The sequence below is a fragment of the Peromyscus eremicus genome, chromosome 1 (genome assembly GCF_949786415.1).
Source record: "Peromyscus eremicus chromosome 1, PerEre_H2_v1, whole genome shotgun sequence".
Classification (NCBI taxonomy): domain Eukaryota; kingdom Metazoa; phylum Chordata; class Mammalia; order Rodentia; family Cricetidae; genus Peromyscus; species Peromyscus eremicus.
In genome coordinates this window covers 7,710,413-7,737,846 of record NC_081416.1, presented here as the reverse complement: position 1 = coordinate 7,737,846, position 27,434 = coordinate 7,710,413, and the positions used below count along the sequence as shown (strand labels likewise).

At 42.0% G+C, this 27,434-nt stretch overlaps 2 protein-coding genes across 4 annotated transcripts in view; both read left to right on the top strand.

The window, feature by feature from the left end:
* Shoc2 (SHOC2 leucine rich repeat scaffold protein) overlaps positions 1-9,122 on the top strand; it is an 87,251-nt gene extending 78,129 nt beyond the window's left edge. For all 3 annotated transcript variants that reach the window (XM_059256460.1, XM_059256453.1, XM_059256456.1), the window contains 5 exons: positions 1,992-2,180; positions 4,441-4,563; positions 6,198-6,335; positions 6,660-6,777; positions 8,070-9,122. In XM_059256460.1, coding sequence (XP_059112443.1) covers positions 1,992-2,180; positions 4,441-4,563; positions 6,198-6,335; positions 6,660-6,777; positions 8,070-8,278 — 777 coding nt within the window. In that variant the 3' untranslated portion in view covers positions 8,279-9,122. The remainder of the gene's footprint in view (positions 1-1,991; positions 2,181-4,440; positions 4,564-6,197; positions 6,336-6,659; positions 6,778-8,069) is intronic.
* A 15,112-nt stretch (positions 9,123-24,234) lies between these two features.
* Adra2a (adrenoceptor alpha 2A) lies at positions 24,235-25,768 on the top strand. The gene has a single exon (XM_059245948.1). The coding sequence runs from the start codon at positions 24,371-24,373 to the stop codon at positions 25,766-25,768; it is 1,398 nt and encodes a 465-aa protein (XP_059101931.1). The 5' UTR covers positions 24,235-24,370.
* The last annotated feature ends 1,666 nt before the right edge of the window (positions 25,769-27,434 follow it).

The following is a 27,434-nucleotide window of genomic DNA, read 5'->3' as shown; positions in this document are numbered from 1 at the left end:
GCATGAGCTGTCACTTGTGTTACTGATTTTAGCCATTTTGACAGGTGTAAGAATCTCAAAGTAGTTTTGATTTGCATTTCCCTGATGATTAAGGATGTTGAACATTAAGTGTTTCTCAGCCATTTGAGTTTCTTCTATGGAGAATTCTCTGTTTTTATTTGTACCATTTTTAAATTGGATTATTTAGTTTTTTGATGTCTAGTTTCTTGATTTCTTTATATATTTTGGATATTAGACCTCTGTTGGATGTGGAGTTGGTAAAAATCTTTTCCCATTCTTTAGGCTGATGCTTCATTCAATTGATGGTGACCTTTGAAGCTTTTCAGTTTAAGAGGTCCCATTTATTAATTTTTTATCTTAATGCCTGTGCTATTGGCATTTTGTTCAGAAAGTCTCCTGTGCCAATGAGTTCAAGGTTATTCTCCACTTTCTCTTCTATCAGATTCAGTGTATCTCGTTTTATGTTGTGGTCTTTGATCCCCTTGGACTTAACAGGGCGATAACTATGGATCTATTTTCATTCTTCTACATGTGGACATCCAATTTGACTAACACCATTTGTTGAAGATGCCTTTTTTTTTTGCCCAGTGTGTCCATAAAACAATCAGGTGTCTATAGGTGTGTGTATTTATGTCTGGGACTTCAATTCAATTCCATCGATCAACATGTCAGTTTTTATGCCAGTACCATGCATTTTTTTGTTGCTGTTGTTTGTTTTGTTTTTATTTTCCCTAGCTCTGTAGTACAACTTGAAATTGGGAATGGTGAGACCTGTAGCAGTTGTTTTATTGTTTGGGGTTGTTTTTCCATATGAAGTTGAGAATTGTCCTTTCAAGGTCTGAGAAGAATTGTGTTGGAATTTTGGTGGGGATTGATTGAATCTGTAGATTGCTTTTGGTAGGATGGCCATTTTTACTGTGTTGATCCTACTGATCCATGAGCTTGGGAGATCTTTCTATTTTCTGATATTTTCTTTAATTTCTTTCTTCAAAGACCTGAAGTATTTATCATACAAGTCTTTCACTTGCTTGGTTAGAGTTACTAAGATATTTTATATTATTTGTGGCTATTGTGAAGGGGCATGTCTCCATGATTTTTTTCTCAGTCTGTTTGTCATTTGTTTATAAGAAAGCTGCTGATTTTTTTTTTTTAAAGTTAATTGTAGCTAGAGTTTTCCTGCCTGGCCCACAGTCAGGGCAAATCTCTGACACCCGCCAGTCCCACAGCCATTCAGACCCAACCAAGTAAACACAGAGACTTATATTGGTTACAAACTGTATGGCCGTGGCAGGCTTCTTGCTAACTGTTCTTACAGCTTAAATTAATCCATTTCTATTAATCTATACCTTGCCACATGGCTCGTGGCTTACCTGCATCTTCACATGCGGCTTGTCATGGTGGCGGCTGGCAGTGTCTCTCTCTCAGCCTTCCACTTCCCAGAATTCTTCTCCTTGTCCCGCCTATACTTCCTGCCTAGCCAATGGCCAATCAGTGATTTATTTACTGACCAATCAGCAACACACTTGACATACAGACCATCCCACAGCAGTTAATCTTGTATCAAGCCACTCTGCTGGAAATGTTTATCAGCTGTAGGAATTGCCTAGTGGAATTTTTAGGGTCATTTATGTAGGAAGTATAGTATTGTATCATATGCAAATACAGAGAGCTTGACTTCTTTTCTTATTTGTATCCTGTTAATCTTCTTCAGTTGTCTTAATACTGTAGCTGAGACTTCAAATACTCTATTAAGTAGGTATGGGGAGAGTGGACAGCCTTGTCTTGTTCTTTATTTTAGTGGAATTACTTTGAGTTTCTCACCATTTAATTTGATGTTGACTATGGGCTTGCTGTAAATTCTAGGTCTATGTAGTGATTGTCCCTGAATGTGATCACAGAACCAGCCTGCCGTTATCCTGTACAAGGCTGCTACTTTGTTTAAAGTGAATATTACTTCATTTCTGAATCTTATACTTATTTTGTTTTTACAGAGTCTTTTATCCAGTCTTGTAAAATTGAATAGCTTGACCTTAGCTAGAAATTGTTTCCAGTTATATCCAGTGGGAGGTCCATCTCAGTTTTCCACCATTTATTCCCTCAACATGGAACACAATCGAATCAACAAAATCCCATTTGGAATTTTCTCCAGAGCTAAAGTGTTAAGTAAGCTGAATATGAAGGTAAGCCCATCTGGGGTGTGTGTGTGTGTGTGTGTGTGTATACATGCATGCTGTGATTCTCATTCATATTTTCTCTACTAGTGTGGAGAGTAGGTGATGCCTTCTTGATGAAATCTAAACTGTTAACAAGCATGCTTTAGGACCGTTCTTATTAGATACTAGATGTCTTCAAACTGAGCATACCCTCAGCAGTTTGTTCTCAAGAAATAATCCTGGGTGTCTGTAGACATATAACTGTAAGGACATATATTGCCTAACCATCTATTTCATAAATGCCAACTTATACCAGAATGGTTTAATTTTTTAAAATAATATATCTAATGAAATAATATGGAACCACCAAAATTGTTTCACTAGACTAAGACAGTGTTAAATATCTATTTCAGTATTCTCAGTTTATTAAATAGAAGATAAAGTATGTAAAACTCTATATATACAGGTTTAAGCTGTTTTAAATGTGCTAGTTATTATATTAAATTCCTAGGTGTTATGTAATTACATTTAGCAGTGCTTTTTAAGACAGTGTTTCTCTTTGGCTGTCGGAGTGATTGATGAGTAACCCTCAGGTTCTTAGCCTGTCCATACGCCCTTTAGTGAGCAGCTTTCACATTTATAAAGTGAATTTATATGTTTACTGTGGAAGGAAAAAATTATAAGTGCTGTGATTTAATTTGTAGTGGATAGATTTTAGGTCCAGAGACGATAATGGAAAGGTCATATACCTAATCCTGACTGAGTAGGAATCCAGGAAACCTGGGTTTCTTTGATTCCAGATAGAATGTTCTGTCATAGTATACTACGTAGTTTTGGCTTTCTTTAAACTAAGCACCATAACTGTGGCCTTTAGTAATCTAAATCTGCAAAAGTTTGTTCCTATACTTTGTCATGATAACTCTTTGAATGTATATAAGTAAAAAATGTTAATTTAAGATAATCTTAAAATCTGCATAAAATTTCTTAGTCTGTTCATGTGATCATTAATGTGGTGGTAACAGCCTTCCTGATGAGTATTCATGATGTAGCAGTGCTGGCGGCTTAGCTTAGTGGCAGACTTCTTGCACAGCATGCACAAGGCCCTGGGTTCAGTCCCCAGTGTAAGTTATAAGTGACGTCTCAGTTTCTAATAGGTTTAGACTAGGGTGAAGCAGGTGTTTGCTAGTTTTTGCATTTGAACATAACATTTTAATGGCTCTGATATTGTTAGAGTATATTTGCCTAGTCAGATTTGCCTGAGGTTTCAGTAAAATAAATGTGAAACTGTAGAACATTGTCTTAACATTTCTTCAAATGTGATAAAAGATTAACAAAACTTTTTCTTGGAAAAAAAAGTGAGGTTTGACATTTTTCTCCTTATATATGCACTAGTACTTTTTTTGTAATTTTTAAAACTACATTTATTTATTTGCTCTTGTTTGTATGCTTGAGCAACATGGCTCGTTGGGGGAGGTCAAAAGACAATAGTCAGTTCTCTCCTTCCACCATATATGTCCTGCTGGTCAGGCTGGTGGCAAATGCCTTTACCCACTGAGCTCTTTTGCCAGCTTCCTATCCATATCTTTTTTTTTCCCAAGACAGAGTTTCTCTGTGTAGCTTTGGCGCCTTTCCTGGAACTCACTCTGTAGCCTGACTTGGCCTTGAACTCACAGAGATCCGCCTGCCTGTGCCTTCTGTGTGCTGGGATTAAAGATGTGTGCCACCACCACCCGGCTCCTATCCATATCTTAATTTGAACATTCTTATTTTACTCAGTGATTTTTTTTTGGGGGGGGTAGTTCGAGACAGGGTTTCTCTGTGTAGCTTTGCGCCTTTCCTGGGACTCACTTGGTAGCCCAGGCTGGCCTCGAACTCACAGATCCGCCTGGCTCTGCCTCTGAGTGCTGGGATTAAAGGCGTGTGCCACCACTGCCCGGCTTACTCAGTGATTTCTGTACATTATTATGAGGTAGATAAAACCCATTTGTCACTAGGATCTTTGAAATTTTGAGTGATTTCTCTGTATATTATTTTTTTTTAAATTTTCAGTACAAATACCTATATAAGAAGAAAATCTTCTAGTTTAACCTCAAAATAAAATCTTAATTAATTATAATGTCGGAAGTTCAGAGGTTTTATTGGTAAGTTTTAGCTCTTGTTTTTTTTTTCTATTTAGATGATAAATATGAGAATAAAATTTTCTGTTTAAGAATTTTGCTTGCCGAGGGAAGTATAAATGGTGGCTTTGTTTCTGTGGTTCTACCTGGGTGTTTCTTGTCTCTGCCAGGACAATCAGTTGACATCACTTCCTTTGGATTTTGGAACTTGGACCAGTATGGTAGAATTGAATTTAGCCACAAATCAGCTTACAAAGATCCCAGAGGATGTGTCTGGTCTTGTTTCTCTTGAGGTGAGTGAATATAGTGTAATTAGAGATGGTCACAACAGGACTCCGTTAGATGCAGAACCCTAGTGAGGTGAGGGAGGTGTTGATGCCTCTGAACCACTTCTGCCTAGCAGAAGCTGAGAGACTTAAATGCAGAATCTTTGAGGAGAAACATATGTAAAACTTAGCATCTTTCAAACACTTTTTCTTAATTCCTTTTAGAAAACATGGCATTGCTTGCCAAAATAATTATGGATTCTTCAGATTGACACTCAGAACCTTTTATTATATGGCTTTGGCCTAATTGTATCACCCCCTGTGTTGGTAATATGCTGTCCTTATTTATGGCTCTGTATAGCCCTAGTGTCTGGAGTACTGCTTTTCACCCTGTTGATTTTTTTTTTTCTTTTCAAAATCTTTTTCCCATAATTAAAGATCCATCTTTAGTCAAGGATGACTGTTACTGTTTTTGTTTAGTGAAGTTTTCATCTTTAACAAACAGCTTAGTAAGATAGTAAATACACTGTTTTTAAGATTTTTTTTTTAACTTTTTAGAGTTGTATTATATCATAAAGCAGTGGTTCTCAACCTTCCTAATGCTGCAACCCTTTAATATACTTCCTCATGTTGTGGTGACCCAACTGTAAAATTATTTTTGTTGCTACTTAGTAACTGTAATTTTGCTGCTGTTATGAATCATAATGTAAATATATGATATGTGACCCCAAGAGAGGTTGCAATCCACAGGTTGATAACCACTGTCATAAGGTAAAATAGTATGATGTAATGGTTAAAAGCATTGACTTTGGAGTAAAACAAATTGAAATGCAGTTATACTTTGATCACTCCTTATTTGTAGATTTCATTTACCAAAGCTTTAGTTTCCTAAGGAGTGAAATGAGGTAATAGTACTCCATAGTTTTAATTCAGATTAAAACGAATCACTAAACAAACGCATTTAATATAAGGTAAACTTTAGTGGTGGCTATTGTTATTGTAATGGTCTTACTGTATTTTTTTATGGATTTTTATAAAGTTGGGGCAAACAAGTAGACTTAAAGTTAGCTACAACTTTATGTGGCTCTTTAAATTTACTGCTCTTTCTACTATCTCGGCTCCCATTATTGTCTCCCTAGTTCCATTCTGAATTATAACTTCTTTGACTAGCTTCCTCAGTCCTTTTGACCTATTTAGTGTTTTTAGGGTATACTGAAGTGTAGTGAAAAGTATCTAAATAGTAACTTCAGTTACTATTAATTGTTACAGATAGTTATAAGTCAATTGCTTACTGTCCTTAAGTGAATATTTTAAAGAATTTTGAATAAATAATCAGGTTATTAATACTTGTAATTATTCACTGTCAAAATACTTCAGTCTTAAGGCAAATAGTTAATTTTGTTTTTCCTTTTAAAATTTAGTTAATAAATTATTTCCTTGTTTTTATTAGTTTCTAAGTAATTGAATTAAAATCTCTTTGCAGTATCTACATTAGTTTTAAAATGATATATTAGTCAATTAAATATTTAATTTTTTTATAATTGTTATGCTTAATAGTAATTTTGGGGAATTAGTATTGCTTAATAAGCTTTAATCTGCATAAGAATCCTGTGTAATGTTATTTCATGAGTCGTGACATGCTCTCAATCGTTTCTGTTTAGGTTCTAATATTATCGAACAATCTTCTGAAGAAGCTTCCCCATGGTCTTGGAAACCTTAGAAAGTTACGAGAATTAGACCTAGAGGAGAACAAACTGGAGTCCTTGCCCAATGAGATTGCTTACCTCAAGGATTTACAGGTGAAACTCCTTCCTGGTGACCTTAGAATTGGATGACTAAAGGTCTTGGAAACTATTCGAAATTACAAGTTTTTCTTAAGATTCTGATATAATTCTCCAACTAAAGATTTTTGTCTTATTTTCCTTTATGAACATAAAATACACTGTCTGCTTTTATTTTCCTAACAAATGAAAATTTTTGAGAGAAAATCTTGTGATTTACCAAGCAAGTTTTACCCAACTTAATTTCTCTGTTGTTTATTTTATTCATTAGTTATATCATTTTAAGTTTACATCAGTTGTAGGAGATGTATGTGTAACTTTTTTATTTTGTTAATCTTGTAGAAATTAGTCTTGACAAACAACCAGTTGACCACTCTTCCCAGAGGCATTGGTCACCTCACCAACCTCACACACCTTGGCCTTGGAGAGAACCTGCTAACTCACCTTCCTGAGGAAATTGGTATGAACCTGTGGATGCTTAACACTGCTGATTGATTTGTGCTTTCAAACAGATAGGCTTGATAAATACACTGTTTTGTAAAGTCATGTACATCAAACTCAAGGCTTTTAATGGAATGCCAGTGGTTTTCTCGTGAGTTCTTAGAGCTAATACTGTATGGAGAATGGTTAGAGTGTTTATGCTGTCAATAGACTTTATCTGTGACTCTCAATGTAGAATTACCTTCTGTTCTCCCAAACTTAATAGTTAGATGGGCTTGAATTAAATTAGCAATGTCTGTGCTGTGAGGACATGACTGTGTTTTTTATCTTAGATTTTGTTTATAATAAATAACCAGTATGGGAACTACAAGTGTAAGCCACCATTCGTAGCTTCCAAAAGAACATTCCTCATAGAGATTTAGGATTTAGATTTACAGTAGTAGTTTATTGCTATCAATACCTGAGTTTACTTTTAGAATTTTTTCCAAATATTTATATCTATTATTTATAAAATTAACATGACCACTTTAAATTTAGACAGTGCAAGTTGTAATCCTGTTTTGTAATAGTTGAGTAGTTCCTAAGTAATTCTATGAATTATGATATATTCTTTATAGTGTCCTGTTCTGGAAGCAAGATAAAGTAGTAAAGAATGTTTTTGGAAATGGTAGACAATTTAAAATTTGATTCTACCACTTTCTTTGCTTTGTAGCTTTGGATAGAGAATGTCTGCCACTAATGTCTTACTGTAAACCAGGACAGTAACTTATTTCATATAGGCTGTTCTGAGATTAAATATCCTACATGTAGACCAATTTGTCCTGCTGGCTGTTGTTTTATACTTTCCTAATGCCATTGGCAAGTAGTCCACGTTTTGACTTTGAAAATAGAGGTTTAAAAATCCGTATGTGAATTCTCAACTGTGCCAAAAGAATGTCTGAAAATGGAGTTTTTCCACAAACTTTTTTTTTTGTTTTTGTTTTTTTGTTTTTTTTGGTTTTTCAAGACAGGGTTTCTCTGTGTAGCTTTGTGCCTTTCCTGGATCTCGCTCTGTAGACCAGGCTGGCCTCAAACTCACAGAGATCCGCCTGGCTCTGCCTCCCGAGTGCTGGGATTAAAGGTGTGCGCCACCACCGCCCAGCTCCACAAACTTCTTAAGCTTCATAACCATTGTGATTTCATTGGTATAAAGAGTGACCTATACATTGGGGTTTTAAAAAGTCTCCCCAGTTGATTTCAATATGTGCAGTTTGAAATCTACAAAGGTGAGAATTTTAAGAGTAGTAATTAATTTTTTTTTTCCCTAAACAGGTACACTGGAAAACCTAGAAGAACTGTATTTGAATGACAACCCCAATCTTCACAGCCTCCCCTTTGAGCTGGCTCTCTGCAGCAAGCTATCAATCATGAGTATTGAGAACTGTCCACTCAGTCACCTCCCACCTCAAATTGTTGCTGGAGGGCCTTCGTTCATTATTCAGTTTTTAAAGATGCAGGGTCCATATCGTGCCATGGTCTGATGTAAACTGCTGGTCCCACACACTGTTCAAAAATAGACTGCCATTAATGTTTCATATCTATATCTGTATCTGTGGATATTGATCTATGGCAGATTTATAAAGACTGCATTATGTGTTTCTGCTAATAGAGGAATCATAGCCATTTAGATTTTTTTAATTCTGTAAAGAAAAAGGCTTATATAAGTTTTCTTTGCTAAATTTGATGGATGGTTTTCTGTTATATAATCTGAGATGCCAGTTTGTTTAAAAATCTTCCAACAAATTATGAAATCATTAAATTTAAGGGATAAAGTAATATAGTTAGATATGTGTTCCTTTTTAGGAAAATGTGGGCCAAAAAATTTTGTTGCAACTTTTCATATACATTTCCCCTTAAAATTGTCAGATTTTTATAATAGCATAAGCCCTGAAGGTAGACTTTTTCTTTAACTTATTTTGAAATTTGAAATTTAAATTTTATATATTGTTTACAGTCAGAGTGAATCACTGGATTATTTTGATTTGCTCTGTTTTAATCAGATACAGAGTTTGTATTCTCTGTTAAAGAATTTGCATCAGTTAGTTTAACTATTATAAGATACTTTGTTGAAACGGCTGGCAAACAGAAAATATACATTTAGAAATCAAAATTTCCATTACTTTCATTTCTTTAATGAACTGTAAAGTAAATATCTGGAGTGAATCTTTGGGGTGGGGTACTGAGACCTTTCCTAGAATAAGTATTTTTACTTTTGGGGAGCAGAAATCTGTGGTGAAAGGTTTTCTTTTCTTTTCCATTCCTGTAAGTTGCAGATCCACAAAAATTTAATGGAAATTTGGCAAATAAATTACACATAAACTCACATTCTATATATGTATATACAATGCTATATAGATATGTATTTATTATATCATAAACTACAGTAGGTAACTTTAAAGACTTTCCCCTTTCCTTGTACAATGAGATGAATGTCTCTCTCTAAAGACTGCAGTCTGTGTATGTTTCAAGGTTATTTAACAGTGTACTATGGTTTTATATCTTGACTCGCCTTGTACATCTTTCTGTTCTGGAGTATCTGTGTCTAAGCACAATATCTTCACACTGTGCTGTATTGCTGCTGAACTAAATGCACTTTCCCCATGTGTGGGGCACTGGCTTCAAACAATTCAGTTCAGTACCATCATTTTCAGTCTCATCTTTTCCTTGTTAGTAGGTGGTATAGTACAGTTACGGAAAGACGGCACCTTGCATTGACACCATTGGTAGTTCCATGGAAGTTATGTGGGATGTGCATGTACTATTTGATAGTATTTTCTTTTGCTTTACTGCCTTTACAAATAGCAAAATTGTAAATGTGTGCCCCTTACATAGTACTCTTATTTTTGGTAGTGTTGGTCTAGGTCAGTTTAATTATTGAAGAGACCCCCCCCAACAGAGCAAGTGCATCCTAGATACCATCCCAAAACATACCTTCCATATAATGAATAACTTATATATAATTAAATATTGCTGCTTATTTTTCTGTTTTTCCTCCCCTCTTTTTTGGGCATTTTGTTCTAAACAACTATTTTTTACAATTAAAACTGTAATATCGAGATAAAAATTAGGACTTTTGCTTTTCCTGGCACTCAAACTCAAGACTGGGTTTGAGGTCAAGTCTGATTTCATAATTGTCAAATTTGTAAGGAGCAACTAAGAAATGGAAGGCAGGTAAAGATATAAAACCCTTGAGTGCTTAAATGTGCTGTAAAACTATTGTAGATGTTCACTGGATTTTACAAAGTAATATCCTTTCTCCTTTCCATCTACTGTGGCTTTTCAGTTAAGATTTTGTTTATAAAAGGAATTTATTACAGTTCTACCTAGAGCTTGTGTGTGTGTGTGCTTTTTTTTGTTTGTTTGTTTGTTTTTTTAAATCATATCCTTATGTATTGATATTAAGGTCATGGAACTTAAACTTGAGAGGTAGTGGTCTAGTGTCTTTCCTTGTAAAACATGGTTTTTCGAAATGAAAATATATGAGAAATGTTAAACAATTTGGTTTCCCTACATTTATTTAAGTTATTCTACAATAGAGGTGGAAAATGATCACAGTCTTACACGTAGAAATGCTACATATAGTGTATTATTAACCTTTTTCAGATGTAAACTGTAGATCGTCAGAGCTGTCTTGGAAGATCCCTTTAATTTCATGACTGTTTCTACTAAGAAACTAGACTCCAATTAGGAGGAGGAATACCAGTGAAATAAAGATACTTAATCCTTGAGGAAGAGATGATGAATGACTGGCTATATGAGAGTTAATTTTTTTTCATGAAACGTCAATGGGACTAATTGCCATATTTAAAAAGTTGCCTTTCTAGCTGGGCAGTGGTGGTGCATACCTTTAATCCCAGCACTTGGGAGGCAGAGCCAGTGGATCTCTGAGTTTGAGGCCAGCCTGGTCTACAGAGTGAGATCCAGAACAGGCACCAAAACTATGCGAAGAAACTGTTTTGAAAACAAACAAAAAATAAACAAAAAGTTACCTTTCTTTTAAAAGAATAATGTTTTGACACTCCATAAGATTTGATTAATGAAATAAAAATCATAGACTATTGTCAGAAACATGTAAATTTTGGTTTGTTAGTCTGTAGCAGTAAAATGGAAACCTCAGAGTTTCTTCTGTAGGTGTTTATTTAGAACTTCATACAGAAAGGAGAGGTGGTGGTTTATAGATGAATATTAATAAAAACAGAAACTCTTGGAGAGACAAGAAAACAAAAGTTCATTCATGCTTACTTAAAAGGTGGGGAATGCAGTTGGAGTTAATTCTGAAAGTTTCTAATTAAATTTGTGTAGTCTGAGCTATTTAAAGTGAACAAATTTTGGCTGGGATGTAGCTAAGTCTAAAATGTAGCCTATCATTCACAAGATCTTAGTTCAACCCCAGTACCCCCACCTCCAATAATACAAAAACTACCTCATAAGAAAAGAAATGAATACACTTAACCACACATGATGGTTCAAACTCAAGGCTGATGCAGGATGAGCTCAAGTTCAATAATAGTCTGGGTAGTGTATTGAGATCTTTTGCCCCCCAAATCCTCAAAAATAACATTCTTGCCGCTCAAGAAGTAACCAGATGTCCTGTTGAGCTGCAGCTGTAACAACTTCATGAGTGCTGTATGGCTGAACCTTGGAAATGGCCAGCCTCTGTGCCTTTTACTGCAAGGGGCTCTGGAGGCTTAGCAGGCATTTTTGTTTCAAAGTCATTTACCCCGAGTTTTTGATGGGTGGAGTCTTGATGGGTGGGGTCTTGCCCTCAAGGCATCTGCCCTATTGCCCAGTGCCTAGCTCCTCTTTAATCATGCTGAATCTCTTCCGGATCACAGGGGATAGATCAACAATGGCTTTAAGTGAGTTTAATACTTCTTTCTTCACCAAACTGCATGTTTCAAATCTTCTGACTTTTTTTCCACCTTTTCGTTATCATTGCAAATTGGGTAAAAGCTGCAAGCACTAACCACAGCAGCCTAGATATTAAACTGTTGAAATTTCCTATTAGTCCATTACTTTTAAATTCAACTTCACTCAGAATTTCAACATACAAAGCGTGGCCAAATTTCTCTGTCAGAATGTAGCATGAATAGCCTCCAGCACCCATCCCACTCTTCCTTTTTTCCCTCACCTGAAGTGTAAGCAGCATGTGTTGGCTGTGTTTCTGTCAGCCCTGTGCTCTGGTGAATTCTCACCAGAATTTCCCACTGAGCTCCAGTTCTAGGACTGCTTTACTCTGTTGTACTGTACTCTTCCAACCCCCACCCCATCCCTGTCCCAAACCCAAGTTCCAAATGCCTAGTTGGTACCAATTTTGTTTATTTTCTTGTTACTAAAGCAAATGATTTGATGGAAGTAAGAGAGGAAAGGTTTGTTTTGGTTTAGTTTCAGAAAGATTTAAGTCTGGTATGGTGTGGAAGGCAGGGCAGATTTGCTCTGTCTGGTAGTGGAGTGTGTGACTTAGTGGACCAGGAAGCAGAGAAAGCTGGCTAGACCCAGACCTGAGTGGCCTACTTCTCTCAGCCAGGCCTACGTGCTGTAGGCTTTTCAGCCTTCAGAGTAATGTCTGCAGCTAGGGACTGCAGATGACAACATGGAAGATACTTGAATACCATGAACTGACTGTCAGCCTTTAGAACAACCACTGCAAAAATTATTCTTCATAGGCTGCCTTCATGTTTAATGCAGTGAGTTTCTTTGTACTTAATTATCCAAACAGGAAATTAATAATGTTTTCTTCCACTGTTACTTGTTCATGAATTTTTTGATAATTTGGATTATCAGAATTCCAGTTTGATCATACATTTTTGAATATGATCCAAGTTGTTTTCTGAAACCTTTAAAAACTTACTTTGTTTAGGGTTTTAAGATGTTTGTTTTTAAGGGGTCAGTTATGTATTGAGTCATAAAATTAATCCCCTCCCCCTTTTTAAAATCAATTTGCCTATATTACTTTCAAGATGAGGGAGTTTCTAGGGAAGGGATTGGGTTACATACTCATCTAGTATCACATCATTGCTGAAATTACTCAGGGACATTTGGCCCCTTAAGCAGTATTGTGACTCCGATGTGTTGCTTCCCTCAATAAAACAACACCTGCACAGCCCTGGCTGTGAATTAAACAGTGATGCCTGATTAAGCTAGCCAGTGAGGGTTTATTCAGACCCTCCAAAATGCATACACTAAACTTGAAGTTTCACACTTGTCATCCTTCTGAGCCAAAACACTTCAAGTGCAAGACTCAAGTCTGCTGTATGTAATGTATACATCATCTGCAGCTGTTTCTGTTTGCATAGTTTTTTTTTTTTTAGTACAAGAAACTTTTAACGGGTCATGACTTTAGGAATTTGAGATTATCTTCTGTCTCAGATAAATACTAGTTTAGAAGTACATAATGCAGCGGAACACTCTGAGGCAGTGCTTTTCTGTCTCACATTGAGTGTGGGGGCAGGGAGTTTAGTTGATCACTAAGGAATCCTCCTTTCTGAAGTTTCATCTTTGAAGAGGTTGTTTAGCGTTGTAAGTACAACCTTGAAGAAAGGGAGCTTCCTGGCAGTAGTCCTGAACGGCTTCAGGGAGTCTAGCGGAGTAAAGGAGTGGCAGATGTTGTAGACAGATTGCATTTTCCCCCCAGGACCCAGAACATGTCTAAATATAAATTAATAACAGTTGTGTTTTGTAGGGTGGTTGACTTAATTCCTAAGTTTGGAAAGTATATCTACACCTTTGGAAAATCTAGGCTATAGATATTTTCTACATTGTGTATCTTGGGAAGAAAGAGTGGACAACCCACTCCGTCTGCTCTCTCTGCTTTCCAGTTGATCTCAGCCTCCTGACCCAGCCACCTGTTGCCAAGCCTCTTTCGGCTGTTATGGACTCTGCCTCCGAAGCTGTGGTGAAAGCAGAGTCTGGAGGAGCCTTTACTTAAAAAAAAAATAAATAAAATGAAGCTTTTAACCTTAAAAAAAGAGAATAGAGAGTAGACATCAATGAAATATAAAACAAGAAATCTATAGAGAAAATCAATAAAACAAAAAAATGAGTTATTTGAAAACAGTAGTAAACTCATAACCTAGCCAGGCTAAGACCTGCTACCCTACTAATTCTTACCATAAATTAAAGCAAGGATGTCACTACAGCTCCTATGGGGGCTAAAAAGGTAATAGATACTATAAAAATTCCTATGGCCCTAAATTTGATAGCTAAGACAAAATGTATCTTTCTTTGAAAGATACAGTATGCCAGAATTTACATAAGAAAATATGTATATTGTTACCTATTGAAGAAACTGAAGCTGTACCTCTATTTAGTAGAATTCATCAAGCATATAAAGAAAAAAATGTTTAAATGGTTTCTACAGCCTGTTCTCTAGTTCCTTCCAGAAGATGGGAGGAGGGGCCATCACTTTATTCTTTGGGGTCAGAATTGCTCTAATACTAAGCCCAAAATCCTTACAATGAAAGATAATACACAAATATCTCATGAACTTAGATGCAAAAATCCTCAACAAAATATCAACAAATTTTATCCAGTAAAATAATGTACAAAAAGAATTATACAACACAACAAAGCATTGTTTATGCCAGATACACAAGACTATTTCAACATTAGAAAGCCATGGTATGATTTATGACACCAGCAGGTTAAGAAGAAAAATACCACATGATCATATCAATCAGTGCAGAAAAATTGCTTGATAAAACTCAGAACCTCTTTGTGGTAACTTCCAGCAGCTAATTTTCCAAAGGAGCAAAAACAATTCAATGCAGCAGTGATGGCCTTTTCAATGATAGGGGAATATCTGACTATGTCTCTGTTTGTATGTCTGTGTATCTAATCAAATCCAATTCCTAAAACCTAAAATAAACCATGTGCACAAACATAGATCGTATAAAACTCTAAGCTTCTAGTTCTATGGAGAGCAAAAAACCAGAATACCCAACACAACGCTGAAGCTATCATCACGCCCAGCAGGAGACTCACTGCAGTGGGACCTAGAGAAATTCTAGAGGTCTTTGTGTCTGACTATCCAGTTTTAGGTATAGCACCAAAGGAACGTTTGTGGAAAGCATTTGTAAGTTGAGTGTCAATAGATTTATTTAAATTTTTTTTTCTGCAAAAGGCACTATCAGGAAAATGTCGAAACAAACAAAAGGAAAAATCACTATAGACTGAGAGGAAATTCTGGTAAGGGATAAATCTGATAAAGACTTTAATTTGGAAAAAACAAAAAACAAAACAACAAAAAACTCCCAAGGAACTCTTAAAATTCAGCATAAGGGAATGACTGATTTAAAAATGGACAATTTAAAATGGACAACTCAGGTGATATGCAGATGGCAAAGAAGTTGAAAGGAGCCCTGGACATCAGTCACCAGGGCGTTACAAATGAGTAAGAAGCCTCTTGTACCTATTAAAGCCTCAAAAAGAAAACTAAGGATGATGGCAAATTGCTGATTGCTGGTGGAGATGCAAAATGCACTGTGCTTAGGAAGACCGTAAGTACCTGCAAGTGTCTGCCAGCTCTCCCCAACCTGACACAGCACACTGGAGCCCTTCCTTCTTGATTCAGCCTTTAGAAAGGAACCTTCCCCCCTCACTCTGTTACCAACACTTTTCCAACTGGAATTGCCGAGACAAGGGTTGGAGGGAAGAAAAATCAAGCAATTATTCTCCTTTGAGTTCCCACATTCTCTGGCCTACAGAGGACCCTTTTCGAGCTCCCTGACCACAGAGATGGAGTTTCTCAATCTTCATCAGTGGCTCACACCTCCCACTGAGTTCCAGCTTAAGACCCAGAGGACAGATTTGAGGGGTGAAAGGTAAAGACACTTCTCATGTAGGTTTCTTCAGTTTTTGTTTTTTCTTCTTAATCTGTTTGTTTATTTTTTAGGTTGTTGCTTTTTGTGTTTTTCACATGTTTTAGTTAATGCTTAGTATATGTCACTGGACTATCTGGTGGCTGGGGTAGATTTGCTTCCTAATGCCTCTGTTACGGAATAGTGCATCTTAAAATTTCTCTTTTCTTTCTTATTTCCACTTGATTGGACAAAAAGTCTTGAAATCTGATCTTAAAGAGTGCCATCATTTCTGTAAATACTTTTTTTTTTTTTTAAAGACAGCATCTTACTATTTAGACAAGGTTGGCCTTGAACTCATATTTGCCTGCCTCTGCATTGTGAGTGCTGGGATTAAAGGTTTGTGTCCCACTACTTTTTGTTTTTCAGAAAAGCTCAGTTATATTTTGCGTATCTTCAAGCCCAACATAAAATTTACCCCCAGAGTCCTCAGGATGGACTGAATTATGTTTTGTGCATGATTTCCATCAATGGACCTGACTCACTGAGATGCTCAATAAATAGTTTTACTGTTAATTAAAGCTCTTGCATCCATTTATTCCAGCCAAGTGTGATTGCACAGAGGAGAGACCAACTGGGAAGTGGGGAGTAGTTGTGTGGGCTGTGGAGTCACTGAGGGTCGAAGGAAGAGAAAGAAGGGACTCAGCACTGTTTCACATGTGAAACTGGACAAGGAGCTGGGACAGATGGTGGTGGCTTCTTTCCCGATGTGCTGGGAACTGTATGGCTCCTTGTATCTGTTAACCTGTGCTTTTGCTTCATCCTCTTTCCTTTGGTAAGGGATGAAGGGAGGGAAGGAGAGAAAAGGAGAGCAAGAGAGCAGAAGATGAACCTGTTCCTTAGCGACTGGTAGAAAGTGCTGCATCCACCTTGCCCCAAAGCCATCTCTGCCCCTGGATTGAACCATATGTCATTTACCTGAATTAATCTATTTTCTGTTGGTTTTCAGTGGAGTTAACTTGCAGAAGACAACATCTTGGAAGCATCAGTCTGTTTATCCAGCTTAAGTTTCCTCAGCTTTAACAGATGGATTCCTCTCCTCCTTTCTGCCTCCTACCCCTGCTGTCTAGTCTACACCCCATTCTAGATCCATACACACTTGTGAATCCTACTTTGAATTGCCTCCAAAAGAGGTGATTCCTAGTTTCCATCTGTTATAAATTTTAGTATGGATGACCCTGCCAAGAGGCTTTCCCTGTTAAGCCCAACTTTATTGGTTCTCTGAGTTTACCCATGTTTGTATGTCTTCTCTGGTGTAAGGAACCCCATGCATTTCCTCTTTTATTATGAACAGTTCAGAACATCAACTGCTGTTCTCGTACACCCTTACCTTTCACACACAAATCTAAGAAAGATGTATTAAGCCTATTAAAACTGTGTTTCCCACTTCTATGTTAATTTTGCTTACCTTCATGTTTCTAGTGCTGGCTTATTAACAATCCATTGCTAAGACATTCTAGTGCTGGTTTATTAACAATCCATTGCTAAGATCATAGGATCTATTTGCATTGGTTCCATGAATATTTAAATTAATAAAGGAGACAGTGTTGCTAGATTAAAAAAAAATACCTAATGTATAGTTTGTAGCCATTAAACCAAAGTCTAAGCTGAGTATTTTTAATGCATTCACACGTTTAATCTCCATTTAAAAGCACGTGTCAAGTGTCTAGAACTATTTCCTGTCTTCCACATGAGGAAGCAAGGGGCCAGAGAAGTCAAGGAAATAGTTATTAAATGGCAGAAACAGGGCCAGAACTCATTTTTATTTTACTCCCAAGTCCAAAATTTCAATATCTCACTTGAATTGTCTCTCAGGACCTTTTGGGCAGGAGTTTCTTTAGCAAGGAAGGGTTTGTGCTTGGTGGTGTTGACTATGGAGAATGGAAAAAAGATCATTTTAAGTAATAGTAATAGTGATAGCTAGAGTCATCTCTCTCTCTCTCTCTCTCTCTCTCTCTCTCTCTCTCTCTGTCTCCATTCTTTAGGCACATTGTCTCTGTAGTTTCTTTGAGCAAACATGAAGGGTGACTCACTTTACCTAATTAGATTAATGGAACGTTAGCTTAAGAGTTATTACTGTCGGTAACAAATGTCTACTTTGTACCCATGGGCTGGTGCTGCTATCTCACATGTCAAGTGTGAGAACAAAAAGCCATTGCTCACCGTAGCCAATTCAAGGGTTGCTTTTCCTCATGTGTCTGGACAAAGCAGGGTCATTATTCCTCAGCTTGTTGGGGTGGGGTAGGCACTTATCTGTGAGGACTGTTCCAGAACCCTGCGGTAGGTGATGATATGCTTTATGTGTACACACAAACTCTGGAAAGTCACACTTTAGTGGAGACACAAACACACTATGGAGAGTAAGGGTGCAGCAGAGAGCCTGCAGGGAGCCCCACCTTCCTTGGCATCCTCAGAGTGGAGTTGATACTGACATCAAGATCATTGATTCTGGCCTTGGCTGGAGGCTTTCACAGAAAGGAAAACACCTGGCTTCAGTTTCCAGGCCCGCACATGGCGGGCTAATGCTTTAGGAAGAGACAAAGGCAGTGGCAGGGCTTAGTGGAGTTTGTGAACAGCCACAGGGATAGGGCACCAGTGTGAGACATGAGGGGTGGGGAAGACAGCCCCAAACAACACGCCTGGAAGAGGCCCTTTCCTTCCGGCTCCCGTCAACTCACAGTCATCATAGCATGCCCACAAGCTTCAGCATAGGAAAAGTAAGATGGAGCAGTTAGGTAAAAGCCCAGAAAAGCAGTATTTTCCTCTAGTGAGCCCTCTCTCCTGTCTCATCAGCAAAGGCTCTGAGTTAACAGATGTTTGTGGCTCCAGCTGTGTGCACAGCATGAGCAGTAGTTGGGAACATTGTGTTCCACACCTTCTCATCATGTTCAGATGGGTGAGAGTATTGTGTTTAAGAACCATCTCTCTGGGGGGTGAAGGGTGGCTTGTGTTTGTATGAATGTGTGGCAGATTTCTATTTGAGAGAGTTTTGACACTGCCTAGGAGTACATGCTAATAGGTATGCTGTTTTTTTCCTTAATCACATCTTCTAAAACAACAAACAAAAACCCCAAACAAAATAACAACAGTAATAATAATAATGTTCTCCCCGACTCAGCTCTCCATTTCTGTTAAATTGAAGTTACCATCAAGGTAAGCCGATTAATTACTTTTCACTGATGTAACCAAATACCTGGTAGAAACCAATTAGGCTCACAGTTCAGGGGGTTTGGTCCATGGTTAGCCCCATGCCCCTGAAGGAAAGAGTGTCATGGTAGCAGGAGGGACAGGCACTAGGCAAACTCTTCAAAGGTATGTTAGTTACTTTTCTTGTTGTGACAAGAAGCAATGTAAGGTAGAAAGGGTTTATGCTGGCATATAGTTTGATGGAATACAGTCCCTTATGGTGGGTGACAGGAGCAGGAGGCTGCTGTCCTGGTCACATTACCCACAATCAAGGAACACAGTGAACAGAAAGTCAGGCCCAGCTATAAAACCCTAAGGCCCACCCCCAATGACTCACTTCCTCCTAAAGGACCCACAACTTCCTAAACAAACAGTGCTGTCCGCTGGAGCCAAGCGTTCAAACACATGGGTGGGCCTCTGGGAGACATGCGAGTTCTAAGCACAGCAAAAGGTATGCCCCCAGTGACGCCCTTCCTTCAGCTAAGTCTCTCACTTCTTTATGTTGCCACAACCTCCCAAAATAATGCTACCAGCTTGGGATCAAACTGTTGACACCTAAGTCTATGAGGGACGTTTTGTATTCAAGCTGTAACAGTGGGGCTGAGAGGCCAGGGCACACTTGGGTCTTGTTTGACCCTGGAACCAGATGTAAGCCAAGGACAAACGTTGTTTAGCTTAAGTAGCATTCACTTTTTGGCAAATCGTCTAACTGACACAATTAGAGTGCCTCTGCCAACTTAAACGTCCTTTGAGAAAAAAATAAGAATGGGAGGGTCTTATGCCTATCTATATCCATGAATTAGTTCATAGTGTAGCTATATCCTGATTTGGGACTGAAATCCTAGACATTTTGGTTTTCTACTTGTGGGCCTGCTGTCTTGTTGGCAGCTCAGTCAGATGTGGAATTCATTCTTTCATTCTTCTCATGAGCATTTAGAAAATGGTTTGTGTGTGCTCTCTGTAGTATTTATTGAATTATTGATATTAAAAATGCAAGTACTAAGACCCCACCTTAATCCTAGTGAATTGACATTCTCAAGGGGTCTGTTCCAAAATATTTAGTGGTCCTGGGCATGGAACCCAGGGCCTTATGCAAACTAGATATCCTCACTCCCAGAAATGTGATTTGTAAGCATCCCTCTTCAGGGATGCTCTAGGAATAAAAGATGAGTCCACTGTGTGTGTGTGTGTGAGTGGGTGGGCCTGAGCATAAGCCCCTGTGTGTGTGAGTGGGTGGGCCTGAGCATAAGCTCCTGTGTGTGAGTGGGTGGGCCTGAGCATAAGCCCACTGTGTGTGTGAGTGGGTGGGCCTGAGCATAAGCCCACTGTGTGTGGAGTGGGTGGGCCTGAGCATAAGCCCACTGTGTGTGGAGTGGGTGGGCCTGATCATAAGCCCCTGTGTGTGTGAGTGGGTGGGCCTGAGCATAAGCCCACTGTGTGTGGAGTGGGTGGGCCTGAACATGAGCCCCTGTGTGTGTGAGTGGGTGGGCCTGAGCATAAGCCTACTGTGTGTGTGAGTGGGTGGGCCTGAGCATAAGCCTACTGTGTGTGTGAGTGGGTGGGCCTGAGCATAAGCCCACTGTGTGTGTGAGTGGGTAAATTTATTCAAGTTAACACTGATACCCAGGAGAGGGAGGGATTCTCATCTCTTCATGCTCTATATCAGAGCATGAGAACTGTTCAGTCTCCCATGGAGTGTGCCCATGCTATGCCAGGACAGCAAGCATAAGATTCGGAGTGAGTCACACACTGTGCCCCACATGTGCCCTACTGTAGTAGTCACAACTGGAGGAGACTTCCCAGGATAGAAGGGCACTTGTAACTTCCCAACACCCTTCCTTCCTTGTGACAGGGTCAAACTCATTATGTAACAGAGGATGACCTTTGGCTTGTGACCATCATGCTCCCATCTCCCAAGTGCTGGGTTGCAGGAATGCACCACCCCACTCAGTTTATGCAGTGGTGTTGAGTATGGAACCCAAGGCTTCATACACGCTAGTTAAGGACTCCACCCTGAGCAACATCCATAGCTCAACATTCTCTGGATGAGCCTTTGCCAGTGTCCTGAGGGCAGAGCCTCAGTTGGTGGAGTGGTGGTGGAAAAATTCTTGGGCTTACATTCAGGAAACAGTCCAATAAATGGCTGGCAATGTACTTAGCCTTTCTGACCTTTATTTTCCCCATTTATATAAGCAAATGATCAGACAAAATAATATGCAGCTTATAAACTGCTTAGTGTTTTGCCTGGACTGGGCCAGTGCTAAGAAGTGGTATTTTGGTGTTTATTTTTTTTTTTTACTAATATTTATAGACATTCATGGGTATGTCCAGGGATGGATCTCCCTCAGGCCACCAATGACAACTCCCACTGTGTGATCCACCTCAGCTCCTTTGGGGTCTGTGATACCACTCTAGAAGTCTGCATATCCGAGATCCAGACTGCGGTTCTCATCCTGAGCTCATTCTTTGTAGCTTTCATTGGCTTTATAAAAATCTTCACATCATTGGGACACTTCCTGCTGACCACTTGCAGTCACATTTCCAAATGAACACACTGGCAATGTCCCTGCTCCTGCCAAGAGACTCAGAGCAGAGACTTAGGAGAAGACAGGGGACAAGAGTCTCAACAGAGAGGCCACAGTCAGCCTCCTTGGTTTTCTGGAGAGTCTAAGAAAGTCTTGGCACAAAGACAGGAGCAGAGGCTCTCTACCTGGGGAAAGGTTGGGGAGTAAAGGTGCTGAATTCAGATGAGACATCCGAGAAGTACTTAGTAGCATCATCAAATACCCTGTTGCTAGTCAGAGATGAAAACATCAGCTGGAGTTGGAACTGAGGGTCAAGGTCATTCATTTAGCCTGCAGTCCTCAGCCAGACCTGAGCCTGCACCTTGATGTCCGGGGGTTTCCTCTCAGAGCTTGGAATCTGGGCTTGAATGACAGCATATGGCATTTGATTTAGTGATCTCTGAAGTATATGACAGCTGTTTCTTTAGGTCTTATGTCCACTCTGTTGACATTTCCTGCTCTCCTGGACTTCCCGATCTGCCTGCTGCTCATCTGGAGTGCAGATGGCACAGTGAATCTGGTGCTACTGATATCCAGCATGCTTGGAAACCTTGATCAATTCCTGCGCTCCTACTGTTCTTACCAGAGAGCATGCGAATAGCCGTTCCTCTTGGCTAGCACCCTGCCCCCACTGAAAGATGTTGTGCCGGTGTGTGTGTGTGTGTGTGTGTGTGTGTGTGTGTGTGTGTGTGTGTGTGTGTGTGTGTTGGGGGTGTAAGGGGAAGGCACATGTAAGTGGGGTGGAGTTTAAGTTAAAATTTTTTTCTCTTAATTTTAATTGTACAAATGTGAGGTGCTGTATGTTAATTCGGTATTCTGCACAGCATGTAATGACCAAATCAGGGAAGTTAACATTTCTATTTCCATAAACAGAAGAAACCTTTTTGATTAACACATAATAATTGTGTACATTTGTGGACTGCAGTGTGATACTTTAATACATGCACACAAAATGTACTGATTAAAACAGAGTGATTAAGGCTTACATCTACTTATGATGTTGTGGCGCTCCTCTTTTCTAGTTCTTCATAAAATATCTGTGCCTCAACAAATGCTTAACGGTTCTCAGCAGTTTAAGGCAAGCAGAGAGGAGGGCGCAGGACTCCCTCACATTTGTAGAAGGTTCGAGCCTCACTCTCGTCGGAGGTAGACACATACAACCCGAAGATTTCTGCAACATGACACAGTGCAGTTTAAAATTTGGATTTTTTTCTTCTTTTTTCCCTTGAGCTTAGATCCAGAATTGCCCCAAGACAGGAGAAGATGTAGGAAAGGACTAGAGACTGGAGCCTGGAGCCTCAAGTCGCTTCCCAGCCGTGACGTTCAGCGGCCAGCAGGTGTCAGTGCTCTCTCGTTCTGTCTCGGCTCAGGGCCTACGGCTCCAGGACCCTTCCCCACTGCTGTTCAAGGGGCGCGGTACGGACCACAAGCCGTGAGCGTCGGGCAGACAGCTCTACGTGGCCTTCTCCTTCCCAATAATGAATAACTCAGGCCTGATCTGCTCACGCGTGGGCGCTGTCCATTCCACTCCAGCGGTTCCATAGGAACCTGCACATGCTTATCTCCAGGACCTTTCATCCCGGCCACCAGGAGCACCTGCGCCTGGCCTGGGGCGGGGCTGCTTCGCCAGCGACCCCCTGTGCAACGCTGCGTCTCCTAATTCGGGTCCCAGCACCCTGACACCCTTTCCTGCTAGAACCCAGCTAGATCGGTGCCTTCCTGGGTGCTACTATCTCCTGGCCCGCCCGGAGCTGCACGGCCAACTCCCAGCAGGGGCCGCTCCCCCACTCCTTAGGCTCTCTCTTAAAGCCCCTCGTTCACAGTACCCGCCTTTCCAAAAGGCTGGTCCAGCCTGCGAGGCAGCGTTCTCTGGGGTCCGACGCTAGTGCAGGCTCTAGAGCTAAGGAGGGGAGGCGCGAAGGGCGGAGGAGGGTCGGCTTCCCACGTGGGGGCTGACGCTAGCTGCTCGGCAACGCCGGCTTCATCCTGGGGCTATAAAACCAGTTCACCGTAGCGCGGCGGAGCAGCAGCGGCTCCCGCTTCTGTGCAGACGCCCAGCAGCCGGTGCACGCCGCCCAGCCGCCCCAGCGCCTTCAGCCCAGAGTCCTGCTAAAACTCAAAAGGTCTTCGGACCCCCCACCGGGTCTGCTGCGCTCAGCGCCCACTCAGCTCGCCGTTAACAGCCACCCTTGCCTCGGCCGCGGCTCCTGGAGAGCGGCTCGCTCACCTAGCTTGGCCCTGAGGACAGGGAGTGGGGGGCGCCTTCATGCGGCCCCCACACCCTTCACCCCACCGCCGCCGCCGCCCCCGAGCTCTGTGCGCTGCGTCCCAGCCCCAGCAAGGCATACAACTTTGGAAGTCCCGTGGTTCTCCAAGAGAAGGCAGAGTCCGCGCCCTCGCTCGAGGTCCGGCCCAGCCCGCGCCATCGCGCCGGAGGGGCAGCGACAGAGTCGGAAATCGCTTCGAGGGTGTAAGAAGACAGACCTAGGACCCTGAGACCTCGCCAACACCCCTCGGCTGCCTCTTGGGGTAAGACTTCCTGCTTTGGCTCAGCTCAAGAGTCAAGGTATAGATGTCTATTTAAATATATTTGTATAATTTTCTGACATCTTTCCAAATCATCAGGCCACCGATGATTTCTTTTCTTTTTTCTTGAAGAATAAATCTCTAACCACCAGCTGGCCCTACTCTATCCTGCCGCGTAGAAATAAAACTTGGCTGTGTTTGGGGAGCTGGAAGAAAGAAGGCGCCCACCCGGAGCGTCGGAAGGACCAGCCGGTGCCAGTTCGCGGGCGCCAGTCCATGGACCACTAGAGGTCCTCCAGCTTGGGCCCGGGCTCCCTGCGGCCCTCTCCCTATGTGAGGCGCGGCGGGACGATCCTCGTGCCGGAGGAAGAGGAGGACCCACGGACGCGGGGCCGGAAGACAGCTGGCAGCAGGCCCAGGAGAACCGGCTCCCGCGTTCATGTTCCGCCAGGAGCAGCCGCTGGCCGAGGGCAGCTTTGCGCCCATGGGCTCCCTGCAGCCGGACGCCGGCAACACCAGCTGGAATGGGACGGAGGCGCCCGGGGGCGGCACCCGGGCCACCCCTTACTCCCTGCAGGTGACACTGACCCTGGTGTGCTTGGCTGGCCTGCTCATGCTGTTCACAGTGTTTGGCAACGTACTGGTTATTATTGCGGTGTTCACCAGTCGTGCGCTCAAAGCGCCCCAAAACCTCTTTCTGGTGTCCCTGGCCTCAGCAGACATCCTGGTGGCCACTCTGGTCATTCCGTTTTCTTTGGCCAACGAGGTTATGGGCTACTGGTACTTTGGTAAGGTGTGGTGCGAGATCTACTTGGCGCTCGACGTGCTCTTCTGCACGTCGTCCATAGTGCACCTGTGCGCTATCAGCCTGGACCGCTACTGGTCCATCACGCAGGCCATCGAGTACAACCTGAAGCGCACGCCGCGCCGCATCAAGGCCATCATCGTCACCGTGTGGGTCATCTCGGCCGTCATCTCCTTCCCGCCACTGATCTCCATAGAGAAGAAGGGCGCTGGCGGCGGGCAGCAGCCGGCCGAGCCGAGCTGCAAGATCAACGACCAGAAGTGGTATGTCATCTCGTCGTCCATCGGTTCCTTCTTCGCGCCTTGCCTCATCATGATCCTGGTCTATGTGCGCATCTACCAGATCGCCAAGCGTCGCACCCGCGTGCCGCCTAGCCGCCGGGGTCCGGATGCCTGTTCCGCGCCGCCTGGGGGCGCCGATCGCAGGCCCAACGGCCTGGGCCCGGAACGCGGCGCGGGCACCGGGGGCACTGAGGCCGAGCCTCTCCCCACCCAGCTTAACGGCGCCCCGGGGGAGCCCGCGCCGGCTGGGCCGCGCGATGGGAATGCGCTGGACCTAGAGGAGAGTTCGTCGTCCGAGCACGCCGAGCGGCCCCCGGGGCCCCGTAGACCCGAGCGCGGTCCCCGGGCCAAGGGCAAGACCCGGGCGAGCCAGGTGAAACCCGGGGACAGTCTGCCGCGGCGCGGGCCGGGGGCTGCGGGGCCCGGGGCTGCGGGGTCGGGGCCCGGAGAGGAGCGCGGTGGGGGCGCCAAAGCGTCACGCTGGCGCGGGCGGCAGAACCGCGAGAAGCGCTTCACGTTCGTGCTGGCCGTGGTCATCGGCGTGTTCGTGGTGTGTTGGTTCCCGTTCTTTTTCACCTACACACTCATAGCGGTCGGCTGCCCCGTGCCATACCAGCTCTTCAACTTCTTCTTCTGGTTCGGCTACTGCAACAGCTCGCTGAACCCGGTCATCTACACCATCTTCAACCACGACTTCCGCCGCGCCTTCAAGAAGATCCTCTGCCGCGGGGACAGAAAGCGCATCGTGTGAGCGAGTGGGATGTGCCCAGCTTACAGATGCTTGTCCGATGCAGGCCCTGGGCTTCGAGGGGGGCGTCTACTCAGGCAGCCCCAGCACTCTGAAACCCAGGACCTACCTGCTCTATGTGTTATCATCTAACTTGGAGGGAGCCCCTTGGTCTCTGAGGGCACCTTTTGTTACATGTGTGAAGTTCTGGTTGAGAGGGACACATGCGCCTTTTGGTGGCTGTTATGGTTGCTCCCCACCCATAGCCATTTTCCTGGTGGGCTACCCTGATCAGTATTGTTTCCTAATACTATTCTCATCCTCCTCCCTAGTCTGACTTTTCCCAAACTCTTCAGAGCAAGCGCAGTGCTAGAGAGGGCATGACTGCCAAAGGGTTAATGAACCAAGATTCCTAGCCCTGGCTAATTACCACTCTCCCTTCTTAAAAAACAAAAAACAAAACAAAAAAAAAAAAACACAAAAAAGCCGATTCAGGGCAGCCCTGCCTGCCCTCCCAACCCCCACTGTAAATACACATTATTTTTGATAGCGTACCTTGAAGTCCTCAATGTTGGCCTTGGTGTGATGTTGGAATCATGGCCGTGGAGATGCTCTCCAGTTAGAGACTCAGAGACAGTGGCTGTACCTGATCCAGACCAAGCTCCTTTGCAATGCAAGCCCTTTCCTAGTGTTATTATGTGGCTCTCAGTGCTTTTCACCAGTAACTGGTGACTGTCTCTTGGACACGGACCTGCTTTGAGATTTTTCTGACAGGGAAAGGGTTTCTGTTCATTTTTCTCCCCTGTGCCTAACAGCATAATTGCCTTTTCCTATGTAAATATTACAGCGATGGACAAAGACAGAAGGAAATGAACCTTCTGCCTTGCATCAGCCCTGTGTATAAAGCCATTATCCTCTGGGGCACCACTTGCCCCAGTAACTCACTTTAAAACTGACCTTGTGGTTCCCACTCCTCTGGGGCCAAGGCTTGAAGAAGAACATGTATGTTTCTATCTTGTCTGTGTGTTGCCCCTCCCCCAGAAAATGCTGACTAAGGGGAATCTTTTAGCTGCTGATTTTAGCTACACAGGAGTGGAAATTATGTGGAAGAAACAAACCTGATACAATTTGCGCAAGGTAAACAACAGGAAGACAAATGGACTGCCACACTGTACAGGGCCAGCCCCAAGAGCTCTTCCATCTGAAAGTGTTCCCTTCCCCCGGCTTTTCTGGCTGAGATCATGTCACTAACAATTGCCAAAGTGGGGGTGGGGTAGGGCAGGAACTTCGTGTTTACAGCAGGGTTTCTACTTATTTTAGGTGGACAGGGAAGGCCTGTGCTCTGACTTCACGAAAAAAAAACTAAATGTCAGCACTTGTTGCTTATGACAGTGGATTTTTAAAAAATAAAGTTTACAGATCAAATGTGAAATAAACATGGATTAAGTGGTCCTCTTGTCTGAGTTTTCAAATCTTTGAGCTCTGGGCTTATCCATAACACACACACACACACACATTGTAAATTATCTTTAAACCTCTGGGCAGTGACAAACTACCATTCATGCGTCCTTCCATGCCAGCCACTGTGTGCCTGTTCTGGCCATTGCCTTCTTTAATCTTTTTTAGAACACTGTGAGGTAAGTCCTATTGTTATTCCCATTTTACAGGTAAAGAAATTGAGTGCAGAGGG

Excerpts from the sequence above, each read along its gene's own strand:
- Adra2a (XM_059245948.1), top strand. The coding sequence starts at position 24,371 with ATGTTCCGCCAGGAGCAGCCGCTGGCCGAGGGCAGCTTTGCGCCCATG.